This window comes from Diadema antillarum, unplaced genomic scaffold, assembly GCF_040938485.1.
Source record: "Diadema antillarum isolate AM-2024a unplaced genomic scaffold, OU_Dant_1.0 scf00000201, whole genome shotgun sequence".
Classification (NCBI taxonomy): Eukaryota; Metazoa; Echinodermata; class Echinoidea; order Diadematoida; family Diadematidae; genus Diadema; species Diadema antillarum.
Window position 1 is genome coordinate 437,405 of NW_027271090.1, and position 15,676 is coordinate 453,080.

At 38.7% G+C, this 15,676-nt stretch overlaps 1 protein-coding gene across 5 annotated transcripts; it reads left to right on the forward strand.

Annotated features, from left to right (window-relative positions):
• The first annotated feature begins 3,274 nt into the window (after window positions 1-3,274).
• On the forward strand, window positions 3,275-15,676 carry LOC139723842 (uncharacterized). Of its 5 annotated transcripts, none has more exons than XM_071635048.1 (8): window positions 3,275-3,381; window positions 6,761-6,912; window positions 7,528-7,580; window positions 8,344-8,460; window positions 9,742-9,834; window positions 10,960-11,069; window positions 11,328-11,453; window positions 13,596-15,676. In XM_071635048.1, exons 2-8 carry the CDS (start codon window positions 6,875-6,877, stop codon window positions 13,794-13,796), a joined length of 738 nt encoding a protein of 245 aa, XP_071491149.1. In that variant the 5' UTR covers window positions 3,275-3,381; window positions 6,761-6,874; the 3' UTR covers window positions 13,797-15,676. The 5 variants fall into 5 exon arrangements, with proteins under 5 accessions (XP_071491149.1, XP_071491151.1, XP_071491152.1 ...); XM_071635050.1 differs by having other exon boundaries at window positions 13,599-15,676; XM_071635051.1 differs by having other exon boundaries at window positions 11,331-11,453.

Consider the following 15,676-nt stretch of genomic DNA (forward strand, 5'->3'; position numbering starts at 1 on the left):
AAGCAACAGTATTACTCAAATACATCTGTGAAACACAGATATAAACTGCACACAGTCACTAACTGCATACTTAGTAATCACCTCTAAAATGTAAACAATATTTGGTTATATAAATTGATCGGTCGCTCTCTTCCTCTCCCCCCCCCCTCTCTCTCTCTCCTCTCTAATAATTTATCTTTCTAGATCCCTCCCTCTCCCTCCCTCTTTTCATTTTTCTCTCTTCTCCTCAAAATCATCACCCTTTCTGTCTGTTTATATCTTTTTTTCTCCCTCTCCCTTAATCTATTCAAAAAGCACTATCTTTTCGCAGGTCTGTAATCCATTATCCCCTTTCCTTTTCTTTATCAACCGATTTTGTCCGTCGAAGGTGAAAGCTCAGATTATGATAAGCTGCTTATTTTCAAAAGACCCTTTATCATTTTGAAGGCTGCATTCCACCGAATTCGCTCTCCGATTTACTTGACTAATCAAAACAGAAAGAGGGATGATTCTCCTTTTAAAATTATAAAAATGGCGTCTGCACCCAAGCCTTGATTTCGGTCTGTCGAAACAGGGAGGTGGAAGAATTTCCCCCTCCCTGGTCGAAAGAAGCGTCAAACAGGCGAGATAAATCTATTGTGTGTGTGTGTGTGTGTGTGTGTGTGTGCGCGCGCGCGCGCGCTCGCGCGCGGGTGCGTACGTGTGTATGAACTCTTTGTTACAAATTTACAGCAATTGTATATTTCACGAATTAAAGATGGCCAAAATGATTATTTGTTTTCGAAAAAGGAAATTACACATATATTTTTAAGACCAAGAATGACAACACTTTTAACAAAGCTTAGGGAATTTCAGTATACATGGAGTTGTTTATACAAAGGAAAATCTTTTTGAGTTTGGTTTCGTTGCAAATAACCGGTGTTCTTTTTGTGAGCAATCGGTAGAAACTTATAAACATTTATTTTAGGATTGTGTGTATGTTAAGAATTTGTGGCAGGAAGTGATAGATAGGTTTGAGATGGCAGATCTTCGAAATATAGAGTGGAGAGATGTTCATTTTGGTGTTACGGGAAGGGATCCAAAAGTAAAATTTTATAATACAATGATTTTTATTCTGAAATATATTATTTTTAGATCTAGGTCGGAGGGAAAAATTCCTACTTTGGAGGAAATTTGTAAAAGAATAATAAGTTTTCAGGATAAAGAAAAAGAAATTGCTGTAAAAAGAAATAAGTTGGGATTACATTTGCTGAAATGGAAAAATGTTTCTGAAACGAGAGCTTAAGTATTGTTTTGTTTTCTTTTTCTTTTTATTAGTACAGTGTAGTTATCAGTGGTGAAGGCAATATAATGTGTCATTGGCCGCGCGCGGGGAGGGGTAAGTTTTTGGAGGCGTAAAAGTAATAGGATTTTGTCCGCAGTTAGGAGTTTGATTAGTTTTGTTTGATGAATTTGAATGTGGTGGAGCGGTATTGGGTGCGGGCGGACGATGCTTTTCTGCATACGGCCCATTACACGCTTGTATGTTGTACGTATCAATCAACATTTGGAAGTCGTTTTCATTAGGAAGGAAGGTGGTATCGCTTCGGGTGTGTTTGTGTGTGGGGTGTATGTGTGTATGTGTGTTCTGGTGTTTGGTGTGTATGTGTTTTGGTGTTTAGGGTGTATGTGTTTGGTGGTTGTGGATGTATGTGTTTGGGGTTGTGGTGGGGGTGTGGGATAGGTTTGAGTGCATCGGGGTTGGTGGGGATGGGGATTTGATTTTCAATGAAATGATTTCATTCTAGTTTTGTATAACGTATTTTCTTGGTTTTTATGTATACACCCTTGTATAATTATATATATATATATATATATATATATACCCTTATATACTCGATTTATAATCGAGTTGTTATGTTGAAGAGAGATGATTGGCAGTATAAGTATACCATAGTCAAATATATATATATATGAAGAGTTTGTTCGCAAAAACCGATAAGTCCATATTTGCCAAATGGAGATATTTGCGATCAAAGGTCAAGAAAAACAAAGAGAATAATAAGAAAATATGTGCTTCTTTTGACCATAACTTCAAAAATGTCCCTTTATATGTAATAACCAATATATCATTTAAAAGGTATTATTTTGCACTTTATGACAGAGACCGTACTTCAAAATCTTCAAAAATGGACTTATCGGTTTTTGCAAACAAACTCTTCATATATATATATATATATATATATATTATATATATATATATATATATAATATATATATATATTTTTTTTTTTGTACAAGTCATGTCAATACTTGGTCTTTCTCGTGAAGAAATGGTCAGTAGGATTGATTTATAATGGAGTTGTTATGTTTAAGGGAGATGATTGGCAGTATAAGTTGGTAATGGATCTGTCTTTTGAATGCCATTTGTACCGTTTTTATATGTTCATGTTACACCCAGAATGGGTTGATTTATGAATGATTTGAATGAAATCAATAAAATACCATTGAAAAACAAAGAAGTGTATGTGTGTGTCTTTTGCTCTTTTCATGTGGTGTTATTTTGAAGTTTATTATGTCAAAAATGTATGACCACGCACTTGCAATCATCATGTATAGTGTTGATAGTATAATACGTCGGAGCGTTCGATTGGACCAAACAATTAACACTAGCTAAATAAATGAAAAATATAATATTATTCAAACCAGATGTGTGCATTATTGTTGTGATCTTTTGTGACCACTATACCAGATGTTCAAAAGGTATGAAATGGAGATATATCAGATGTATCATTAACACTCACTAAAAAAAAAAAAAAATACACACAACCAACCATACTCATTCTTACTCTATTATTCTAGTAGAAAATCGAATCAAACACAAGAAGTTTTACGATAAAACGAAACTAATTGCACTGAACAAAGAAAGAAAAATGCTATTATCATTAACACTCACATACATACAACCAACTATGCTCAATTAAACTCTCTTATCTTAGTAGAAAATCGAATAAATCATAGAAAGGTACGATAACGAGACTAACTACAATAAAAAGAATCATTCAGCAGCTACACCACAAGAAGAGGAGGAAGAAGGAGGAAAAAAGAAGAAGAAGGAAGCAGAAGAAGAAGAAGAAGAAGAAGAAGAAGAAGAAGAAGAAGAAGAAGGACAAATTTTAAAGAAAGCACAGTTTTCGGACTTTTTGAAGATATTCATCTTGCAGCAGCTTCTCAGACTAGACTGATCAATCTGCTTATGGAATCATTAAACGTAGAGGGCAGCATACTATACACAATAAAGTTTGTTGACCCATCGATTGATGAGTGCAGTATACGGAAACATGGCTGCGATGATCTAGAGCGAGAGCCGAGAATCACGACCACAACATCTTACTTCACATTTCCTTTGATAGCATCAAAAAGGTAAGATCGGCGCTCATTATTTTGGCAGAAGCAAGATAGGCTACACTGGGATGGTTTTAAATGATTTTGCATGGGTGTTGAGGGATATTTTCAGGCATTCAGTAGCAGGCGATTATTACAGCCTTGTGCAGAAAGAGTCTGTGCTGCAGCTGCCGTGCTGCCGAGTCGAGGGAACACAGTACAGTTCAGTACAGTACAGTTGTATGTTTGGTGAATGAATATTATGTTTATGCCATGGACCCTGCCATGCCCATGCCATGGTATGGGTTGAGTGAGGCGCTCAGCTGGGTCCACTCAATACACCTGAGTGATACAGACAACACGCAGTGACGCCACATAGTAAATTTAGTCTACTAGAGTCTAGTCTAGCCTACTGTTAATTATGTTATTCTATGCTTTTCTGCTTGTCTATTTATCAGGATAGTGCCATAATCGATAATAGTCTAGATTTCCATGGTCATGGAGAGTCATTACAGTGTTGACAGTATTTTTTTTTTATGCCGCAGTCTTTCTCTTTGTTTGTCAAACAGGGAATCCGACAACACAATACCACATCTCGGCTCCAGAAATTTTTAATTTGAACCTGATCCATTATATGTAGAAATTAGTCTAGGAATTCCTTAGTCTACACTGCACTTAACCCCGGGACGCTCCGTATACACAGTTACACACTGTGGGAGCGTCCTGAGTCAATAGAGCGCTATATCGGTAAGCTTGAAAAACATACACAGTCTGTCACAGATTTTCGCACCTCCGTAGGTTTCGAATATCACGAGGAAAAAACGTACTTTTATAGTATACATAAGATTCTTATCTAATCAATACCCTTCGTTCACCTTGTTCTTGTTCACATTGGTCCAATGATCTTGAAAAAACGTTTTTTTCACGGCCATATACGGGTCCGTAGTCCTTGCTCCCCATCCCATTCACCATTTTCGAAATCAGTATGCAGTACACTGCGCACGTAAATATTCATGTGCTGGCGGAGTCGCAATGCGTTTAGCCTTCTGACAAGGCGTGCGCGCGCGCACCCACCCAGAAAGCAACGCAATATACAGCGAGAGGGTTTGCCAACAGTATGATAAGGCCTTGCCACAAAGCTACACGACTTGATGGCCAGCGCATGCGCACAAATCTCAAATCCATTTACTGTATAAGATGTAGTTCTCCCGAGTTCCTCTCGACCGAGTCGCATTTAACTCATCAAACCGAGCAGAAAGGGACTATTACCAGAACCAAAAGTTGAACGCAGTCAGTCTTCAACATTACATCTTCACCTGTAAGTCTTCATATTGCGGAATTTTTGCGATTTCATATTGATTTTTAGGCGCTATACTTCGCCTGTCATGATCATGTCTGCTACAATGCGCAGCCCCAACACTGCGTGTTGGGGCTGGTCGCAGTTACACTGCACTGTAACTGTAAGTCTAGATCTGTGTTACTGTTAGATCTGCTGTCAATAGACAATACTGACGTCATATTCAAGGTCTTGCTAGTGCTTGGCCTTCGTTGACACTGTTGCAATGTAGTGTTGGACTGATTCTGCAACAAACAAGTGAATTAGGCCTAGCTCTAGATCTACACAATATGTAGCTAGAGTCTAGGCTTCTTACAATTCTGGTTCAGTCTCCCTCCTTCAATCTTGACAATTATTGCAAACTTTGGATGTGTGTGTGTGTGTGTTTGTGTGTAAGCCATGATGGTGGTTTAGATGCATGGTGCAGAGTAGTAATCCGAATTATGGGTCTACACACTAAACAGTAACACAGTGCACACGACCTTCCGTTGGTCTATGATGAAGGAGGGCTTCCTTCCAGGGATGGTACAGTTACACAGTGCTCAGTGGGAGGATGTTCCATGTTCAACCTTTAATTCTTAAGTTGTCTGGGGAAGAAAAAAATGTTGTGGTATTCCGTTCTGGAGCATGGTATGACACATCCTTCTGCATGGAAGTTATTGGCCAAACGAGATTGCACGTGCAGTGTACATGCATCTACGTATGTACAACAAGGTTTACTCCTAAGCTAGAACATGTCTAGCATTTGTTTAATAGAGAGAAGCTAATCACAGTAGACTTCTATAACCTTTTTTAATAACCTGAGGCCCACTGCAGCTCATGACTGCAATTCATTTTTTTTTTTGAGGCCCTGTTAGTGATAGATAATTTTTTAAATTTTTTTTATTATTATTTCTTTTAATTTGACTGATATCGCTGCCCACCTGTGATAGCTTTGCAGCCCACTGGTTGAGAAGCATGTGCAGGGACACATCACAGTAAACTTTACATGTACATCTGACACTACGTAGTTGCACAGTAGTAGCAGAGTCCCATGATGTGCAAGGGGAGGAAAAATATTGAACAGACTGTCCATATCTGCCTGCCTATTTGCATAATGAAGGTGTCTTTCGCTCTTTGTTCTCTTCACAGTTGTATTTCGAGTGAAACATCAGTCATTGAAGGCCCATTTCACTATTTACATTGTAAAGCAACTTGTTTATGTTGCAGAATCTGCTGAAAGTACAACTCCATCTCAGGATCTGTAAAGTTTCAAGAAAAGTAGTTCCATGTGTGCCCTGCACTAAATTTGACCTACACTGTACATGTAGAACTACATGTGTAGTGTGTCTTTTGTGACCTTCTCTAAAACTAGTATAATATGGTGACTTTTTTTATACAAGGGTAGAGTAAAATATGGGACCTGGAATTTATTGATTAGATCCAATGATTTTTTTTTTTCTTCGGGGAATTCTAAAAGAAGTAAAGAAATATAAAAATAATAACGAAACTTTCTTACTCTAACCCTAACCCCTAAATTCCTACCGTGCAAATACTCTGTGTACCCTACTTTAGTCCCTAGTAATAGTAGTATTATTATTTAGGGATTTGCAATGATAGGTGTTAGATGTCATACTGTACATATTGGTACATGTTCTGGAATTTTCCCACCAGGACTTAAAAAATCAAATATGCATACATTGTATGAACTACTATCAAAGTGTATGTTACCTGTATTTGAAACTGCGTAACAATCAACTATGGCTCAATGAACAAACTACAAATTAGATGTGCAGACAAGTTGGTTCATATCAAGTGCCACCTTCTGCCTTCCAATCATTTACATTGTACTTGCCTTTGCACTTTGCTTCCCAGTAGACCTACTTGTACAATGTACATACTGTAAAAAAATATTTTCGCGGCATGATATTTTCACGAATTGGAGCCGACGGCCTTCTTAGCGGCATGAAATTTTCGCGAGTTGCCTCTAACATTCAATGCGTATAGTGTAGACTAGAACTTTTACATGCATTTTAATTTTGCGAATCTTGGCTCGCGAAATTCGCGAAATTAAAATGCACACAAACATTCCTCATTTTACAGTAGTTTCCAGTCGTCAGTGCAGAAGCTGTGAGTCTAGTGTTGAACATCACAGCTATTTTGAAGGACTAGGAGAGCTACATTTACTAAGTAACAGGCCAACTCATCATAATTCATATGGAAGGCTGGGTGTACAAGGAGAAAAAACACACAAGGTACAGATCTATAATAGTATATTATCAAATTTCCATATGTATGGTGGTTGATGGTATGATACCAAAAAAAAAAGAAAGAAAAATTGGGAATGTGGTCATGCAAAGTGCCTTCAAATTTCTGAGAATAGGAGTTCTAGGAAAAAAACTGCCCAGAATTCACTGTGTTTATCTTTACCTGGAAACTTTAGCCAATTAAAAGTACAATCTAATTCAGAAGAGTTGAGGCCTTGAAGTCATTTTCTATTCTATGAGATATTTATGAACATGCCTTGTTAAATGTGTGATCTGTCATTATAAAGTTTGTTTTCTCATCATTGTAGTACACAAAGAGGGCTGATGGCAGAGCATGTTGATTATTAAAAAACATGTACACAGAGATCTTGCATCAAGTACACTTGTATCTGTGTAGGTGTTCAACTTTCGAAGAATAAAGTCGCCAAAGTAATTCATAACATTTCAAAGCCATCGTTCAGTTTAAGAGGAGTGTTTTATTTTGTTTTGTTTCTTCCAGCACAATATTTGATAGTCAAAACTTGCATACAATGTACATGTACAATGTACACTGTATATTTTCTTCTCATACTGTATTTGTGTGTCCTTATTTCTTTGCTGCAGATCTGACCTGATGAATCCTGTTTATCCAGCTGGCTTACCACCGGGCTACCCAGGTGAAGTATTGAACAAACTAGTATGATGAGGTTTTGTAATCTCTCAAATTTTGTTAAATCTCTACAGTTGTACAGTGTATATGCCATGCATTAAATGTCTTGAGTGCAATTTTTTGCCTATTGGGACTTGAGCCATTTTCGTAAGTGGTTGAATTCATGATCAGGAACCACAGCAACAGAATGAGAAATAAGTATTATCCCTATTGAAGGAAAAACTCGAGGAATCCAATTACCCCCCCCCCCCCCCCCCCACACACACACACACACACACACACTAACACCCTTACATTGCATTTTTCTTATGGAGGAATATTTGTGAGTTGTTAATTTAACAAATTTCTATAAAAGATTGCAAAATTTGCAAAGATAAAAACACCACAAAGTGTATGGTGTGTAATACCAATGAAGGTGAGAAGTGTACAGTGTATTTTTAAATCCATTTTTTTTTTATATTTGTTTTTTTTCTTTATTTTTTCTTTCAGTAGAATGCTGAGTAAAAGTGTCTCATTCTCTCATCTGTTGTATTTACAGTGTTCTGTGGTATTCCAAAGAACTCTGTTATGTTATTGTCTCATGCATTACATCTTTTCTACATTCTATTGGTTTCTACAATATCTGTTTAGCTTTTTTACTTCCTTACTCAAAACCGTGTGTCATCATGTCTTTTTATGTATGTAAAGTTATTATTGCTGAATTGTCAAGTGCCTCTGACTATTATACCTTTCTTTCTCTTCCTCTGATGTTCATCTACAAATGCCCGCAGGTGTGGCCAGTATCACCACAGGCATAGGGGCAGTTCCTGGCGTGATGCCCCCACTAGCCTACACCCATGGCGTGTACTCACAAGTCAGCCCGACATACAGTGTTCCCAGCTCACTGAGTATGTACTGTAGTACTTAGCAAGGTGCTCAGAGTAGCTCTAGCAAAGGATGGAACTGTTACCATGACAACAGACAAACTTTCTATGTTTCTTTGACTTTTTTTTTTTTTTTTTTTTTTTGCTGTAGAGTTCTTTCCTGCATTTATTATATCTTCATTTAAATATTAAAATGTAACATTCTGGAGGAAAAATCATTCTGATAACTTTGGTAATACCATGCAGGCTTTTTAAGTTTTCCCTTGGCCCGGGGATGGGGGATATGGGAAATGTGGAAAGGATGTGTGGAGCTGGACAGAGCGAAGGAGGCTAGACTAGTTATAACTCAAGACTTCAATACTTGCACACAACATATAATATTAGTATGCTACTTCCTACCCATCACAAAATCTGGCCAACTCAAAATGAAATTTTTTTTTTTCAGTCCTGGGACATGAAGATGTGTACACTCGGTCATTATTTACAAAGAGATCAATTCAATCTCTGTCATAGTAAACTAGGGTAATGTTGTGTTTTTATTTTTTATTTTTTATGTTTTCAATTGTTCTCAATCTTCTGTGGTTTACGTAACATGCACAAAAAGAGGAAAGCTGTGAATACATGATGCAGTTTTGGTTGAGATATTGATGGCTTGCTTAAGAAACCACTAAATTGTAGCTTGTGTTTAATACAGCTACTACCCTTCTGTGTGTTACATGTATTTGTGGTGTCACGTTCAGCGGATAACTCCCACCAAAACCTGCTTACAGTGTACCAGTTCACTCTAAAATGGTGTGGAGTTTACGTGGCACACTTTCCCTTTGATAACAGAATATCAGTATTTTTTGTTTTGTTTTAAGATATCCATCTGATTGGTAGATCTCTGCGATAAGCAAATTTTTGTAATTCGCAATCAGCAACAGATGGATCAGGGAGGATATTCACGTCCAGCAGGGGGCCAGAGCACTTTATTATTAATCGTGACTTAGGGCAATATAAATTATCTTCAGTGTATATTCCAAATCTCTCGGACCACAAGGCTGCCAACACCCTATCTACGGCGGGTCAATGCCAGTCTGACGAAAGCCTGCGGAAAATAGTAGGCGAAAGCTCACAAACGTAGCTTATCAAACTCTGATTGTGAACTAAGGAAATTTGCTTCTTACAGAATAATTATTGGTAATGTGTGAAAGATTGTCAGGCATTTGCCAGGTTTGACGTTCTCACCTGTGTAGATGATCATGTGTTTGTACCAAGCTCTGTATTAGTCATGTGTTTTGCTATGCTTTTCTCTCCCCTAAACAGCTGCCAATGGCCAGGTGGCAGCAGCGCCCCCAGGTGGTGGGCTGCTGTATGAAGGATCAGCTTCCCCACTCATTAGACCTTATGGCAAATCAAGTGAGTACCCCTCCTCCACTGACTGCACAGGCCAAGGCTTTTAGCATTGGTACTTTCTTGTGTATTGCCAGGAGGTTATGATTTTGCCGGCGTTGGTACAGTGTATGTCTGTATATTTGTTTGTTTGCAACTAAAACAACTATTATACAACTTATGAATGGATCGGATGAAATTTTTAGAAAAAGTTGATAATGACACAAGGAACAAATGATTACATTTTGGTAGTGGTCTAGATCACTGTCTGGATCCAGGATTTAAAAAACATTTTTTTTTTTGAAGGATTCTTTATCATTGGGAAATACGTGTAGGGCTGAGAAACGAGGGAATTCAAGCTGCACACATTTGAGGTGTGTATAAGAGTGATGAGGGCGTGCTCATGCAAGGGACAGGATGAAGCTAAGATAGAGTTTAATACTAGCATGGATTTTTTATCATCGGGAAATAGGGTTTACTTTTGGCATATATAAATATGTGAATATTATGGTTGGAAATGAGCTGCTTGTCAGAGGTATGCTCTCTCTGAATGATTTTCTAGGTTTTGTACGTTTGTTTGCTTGTTTGCTTTTATGGGCTGTGAAAATCTGTCATTGTGTCACGTTTCCATTTTTCCAAAGGGATCAACAAGTAAATTGATTAAATAGATAAATGAATAAAGAAAAGCGGAAAAACATACAAGACTAAAACTTAATGTTTACATTAAACTGATCTGTCGTACAGACATGCTGATATTAGTTGTATGCATACTATGTAAACGATTGTTTTTGTTCAAAGTTCCCCAGCTAACATGTGTTGGTATGTATGGTTTTGCAGACATCTGTCTATGTTGTTCTTGGTCTCGTTTAAAGGTTTGAAAGGCAGAAGAAAGGGTTTGTCTCGTAATAACTTTGATCAGTTTCTCTCTGACTCGGATGACATGAAATGCTGTTTGCAGGTGTGAGCCTTGGAATACAATGGATAAAACGTTGACTACTACACGTGTATATAGGTATAACAGGCCCTTTTGGCAGAACAGCTCTTAAATTGATTGAAGCTACCCTGTGTTTTATTTTTTTTTTGTATTCTTGCTTCTGTTTCCTCTTGCTTTATATTGTGCTCTCGTTTTAAATGATTATAATTTCTTTCCAGCAGGTCCGTATGCTGTACCAGTTACCCACAGCCCGGCACACGCATACCAGCCGTCAATAAGCTCAGCTCCATCTCACAGCCAAACGGCGTACACACATTCTCTGTCACAAGTAAGTTTCCATGATCACCAACATTGCCTCTTCCTCCTCACTGTAACCCCCACGGAAAAAAACAAAAAACAAAACAAAAAAACCATGTTGAAGGCCCCTGTCTATAGTGGCTACCTGTTCATAACAATTTTTTTTGTCTCCCTTAAGTGCCCGCTATGGACAGGTTTGACTGTCAAAACTGTATACAAAAAAAAAAGAAAAAAGGGGAAAAAAAAGAATCCTAAACAGCACTTCTTCTTGCCACATCTCATTCCACAGCAGAATGGAACCTCGTTATACAACGCCCAGACTGCCTACCCACCGGGACTTCACCCCGCAGTCATGACACCTTCCACTCTGTACCAGCCTCAAGCTCGGCAACTTTATATACCCAGTGGAACACAGGTAATTTACCCCGCCAGGATTTCTAGGGGCAGGGCTCCGGTTTAGTCAATTTTTTTTTCCTCTTTTGAAGAAATGTGTCCATTAAGCTGTTTGCAATATGTTATACAGTAAACCTCGGATAAGTCGACGTCGAGTGAGTCGAAAATCACTTAACTCGAAGCAAAATAAAAAGTCCCGATTTTTCCCTATGTATTTTCTCTAAGAAATATTTGGATAAGCCGAAGTACAAGAGTCGAATTTCGGCTGTGTCGAAGTAAAACATTCAGTCCCTTTTGTACAAAATACACATAGTTTACATCACTTGAGCCGAAGAAGATTTGTCTGGCATTCTCATTACATTTAGAGGAGAACAAAAAATCGGCATGTCGCAGAACCCCGTCCCTGGCCTGCTGCAGGAAAGCATGCACACTCACCGTACCGCTCTGCACGCATGTCGAATACATACACATGTATACATGTATACACACAGCACATCGATCCATATACTTTATCCATACACACAGCACATCCATACTTTATCCATGTCAAGCCAGAACTCCTTGGTCAACCAATCGCTGCTTTAATATTTTAGTGACAGGCCAAGTGGGCGGAGCTTGTTTGTGCGTGCCCGGCTGGCTGTATACTTTTGTTCAATGGAGGTGGGATGGGCCTGGGAGAGTGTTTGTCTCAGGGTAGGTTGACAGAGATGGCTACCTATGTTGCACCATAGACATAGCACATGCACATTGCCACATTAGCGCAGACATTCTCAGAACTACGTTTAACTACAAGTGTACTAGTATTGATACAAATTCCATGTTCAATTTAGAACAAAATAAGAACATTATCTTCAAGAGCAGACAAATTTGAATGCAAACACACACACGCACGCACACACACACACACACACATGCATGCAAATGTACTATAATACATGTACATAACTGTGAGTCGGAAAAAAAAAATCGACTCTCGCGAGAGTCGAATTTCACTTAAGTCGACGCATTTTTGTCAGTCCCGAGAGCTTCGACTCATGCGAGGTTTACTGTATATAGTAAATCAGGGCTCGACACTAACGGTGGCCCGGGGCCACCAAAAATTCACATCGGGCCACCGAAATTTAAAAAATGATGAATTTGGTGGCCTGATCGGGCCACCAAAAAAGGTTGGATGTTTGCCTTTGGGCCACCAAAAATAAAAGTTACTGTGGAGCCCTGAGTAAATGCATTCAAATCAGGGTAATACTTGGACAAATGCGGTTGAATTGTAAATGCCGCCAGAATTATTTTCTCTATCTTAAGTTTTTACACGTCTTTTAACCGTCCCCCACTCACTGTAATACTTGGCAGTAGATATACAAATTGTAAGTCATTCATGTGAATCAATAAGACATTGTCATGTCATGTATCCGACAAGAATTATATCCATTCAATTATCACTACAAGGGTAACATGTCAATCTTCAAGGTCAGTAGTCAAGATCAATGAACTTCCATGCAAATGCTAGTGAAGGACCATACTTGGACATAATATTAGTGAATAGAAAGCAGAAGCTGTCCAGTCAAACAAGCTCAGCAGTACAATAAAAGCTATCGCTCTCGGTATTGCCTGTTGTGGAAACATTTCCTTTCTTATGTTTACAACACATAGGTCAGGTATACATGTACTTGAATTTCATTCTGATGCACTACACATATTATATAACATTATTTCTACCCAAGTGTTTTTGGAAACTTGATTTGCTGCTTTCACTCCTATGAATATTTGCAGTAATTTGCATAATAATTGAAGGGGTCGGTGCAATATAGTGCTAACCCACACAATAGTCATTTTGAGATAATCGCTGTTGAATGTTTGGAAAGTCCATACATTGTACATTAATGAAACATGAATACATGCATTTTTTACCATCTTATTGGTTGAATTCAAATATGATATTTTCACGGAGGTTAGAGTGAAGGGTAAGGATTATGAAAATGCATGTAACTCAATTTTGACAAAAGTGTGGGTTAGCACTATATTGCACCGACCCCTTCAATTGTAAAGAAAAATTTCCAAATGTGCACAGTGATTATTTGCCGATCAATTCAATTTTATTCAATCACATGCCATCTAACTCCCCCCCCCCCCCATCTCTTACTCCTGTGAATCATCATCTTTTCAGCAGCCACCGGTCAATCCAGCTCTCGGCCTGTCCCCGGGTCTGACCGCCCGGGGCTCTCCGATGCACACCATCCCCGTCACCCTTCCCCAGAGCTACTTCCCGACCATGATGACGCCCCAGCCCCCTTCTGGCGGGGGTGCCGTGTACCCCTCACAGGCCTTCTACCCCACCTACCACCCGGGCTTCCAGTCTCTGCCGTAGGACACGTGAGCGCTGGACAGGTCGGGCTGGATTAGCCGGGTAGTGAGTGCAGAGTGTAAGACTACATAAAATTACCGTAGTACGTACGTACATCCATCTGTCGGGGCATTGGATAGTAGAGCTCTATTTTCTGTGGTATTATTTATTCTTGTTTTATTCCAGTGCCGCTGGCCTGAAGGATGCCGGAGATATATTGTTTTGGGGGTTATAGCAAGTTTACAGAACAATGTGACCATACATATTCAGGGCAGTCAGAGAAGTGCATTGATAGGTAGCTGACAGACAGACATGAATACATAAAGTCCAGTGTTATTATTTTTCTTATTAATCAGATTTTTTGAAGATAGAAACATGATATTCTGTTCATCCCTGTATTCCGATACATGTACAGAGCCTGGAAAAAAAAAAAAATGTTTTCTTTTTCTTTTTTAAGATTGAAAACTGAAGTATCTTGGATGGGAATCCTACATATTTTTCCTCTTGTAAACAGTCGTGACAATTTCAAATATGTCTAGTTTTTAATAGGGCCGTGTGATTAACAGTAGACTTCAAGCTGGAATGGATAAGACAGTGAACACACAACAATTGACAGTGCAGAAGTTTGCCACAAGAACCGTGGTGGATTCGATGATGCTGTAGCAGATTTAGAAGAATGATGAATAGTTTTTGCCACAGGCAAAATACAATGTATGCGGAGCTACATGACCGGGTACACTGAAAATAACAAACCAGCAGCAGAGTAATATCCCCCTCCATACGGTACATGTGACATAAGTTTCATTTGATCTCTAACGAACACTTATTGGTTGTATGGGAGGTTACCTGTACCCTATTTCCCCACCGCTCATTCACTGGCAAACATACAGCTAGGTAAGAATTGAATGCAACATGATAGATTGATATTAGATCAGTTTCTGTATTAAAGCACATAATATACTCAAATTGTGACAAGTATTCATACTGCCAAGTCAACATCAACAGTGAAAAGACAACAAAAAGTTATTTTAACCCGTTGAGGACGAGTCCCGAGTATACTCGGGTAGGTGTCTATGGGAAACGTGTGTTGTAGCAAAATCAGTCCGTCCTCAACGGGTTAATTGGATCACGATTTTTTTCCTCCAACCTGTATCTAGAATAGAACAAAAGTGTAGAAGTGTACAGAAGATTATGTTCACTTCCCCCTTGTTTCTTGAATTACACCTGGGATGTTTTTGTACAATTCTATACTTGGAAGTCGTTTTATAGCTGTATGTTGTCATTATGAAAAATGTACAATTGTATGTACATAATGTATGCCATATGCCAAAGGCAAGGAAAGTATGATGAGATAAACATTACTAGTACTCCATGGATTATTCTATCATGGTTTATTAATCAAACCAGATTAATCTCTAATGATGCTTATTTTAAATGTTGCAGCGGAGTTAATTCTGTTGGTGTCGGTGACATGGGTGAATGAGTGATTAAATACCGGTATGACATTTAATGGCAGGGCATTAGTCTGTGTTGGAAGTGGTATTCTCATGTGGGCAAGGATCTAAGAATTGCCTGAACCACCCCGGTTTGTTTTTGTTTGTAATCAGTGCTTTATTCCTTGATTGAGTTGAGATATTGAGATGCTCAAGTCAGCTGGTAATACGAATCTGAAAGCGGCTCATGGATATATCTAAACGAGAAATCGTCTGTTGAGAATGAGAAGGGCGTTAAGTGGTCTTGAACACTATGGGTTTTGTGGCAACTTAACGCCCTTATCATTCTCAGCCGACGAAATATAGACACCTTTTGTTACTGTTTTTTTTCAGTGGCTTGAATGTCAATAGGATTGCTAGGTGTCCCTGATTGAGGGTATGGGGGTGGGGAGACTTTCTGGACAAATAGTA

Coding starts and splice junctions, on each gene's coding strand:
- LOC139723842 (XM_071635048.1), top strand. CDS start 6,875: ATGGAAGGCTGGGTGTACAAGGAGAAAAAACACACAAG. Junction 11,070..11,327: donor ACACACATTCTCTGTCACAA/GTAAGTTTCCAT, acceptor CTCATTCCACAG/CAGAATGGAACCTCGTTATA. Junction 11,454..13,595: donor ATATACCCAGTGGAACACAG/GTAATTTACCCC, acceptor TCATCTTTTCAG/CAGCCACCGGTCAATCCAGC.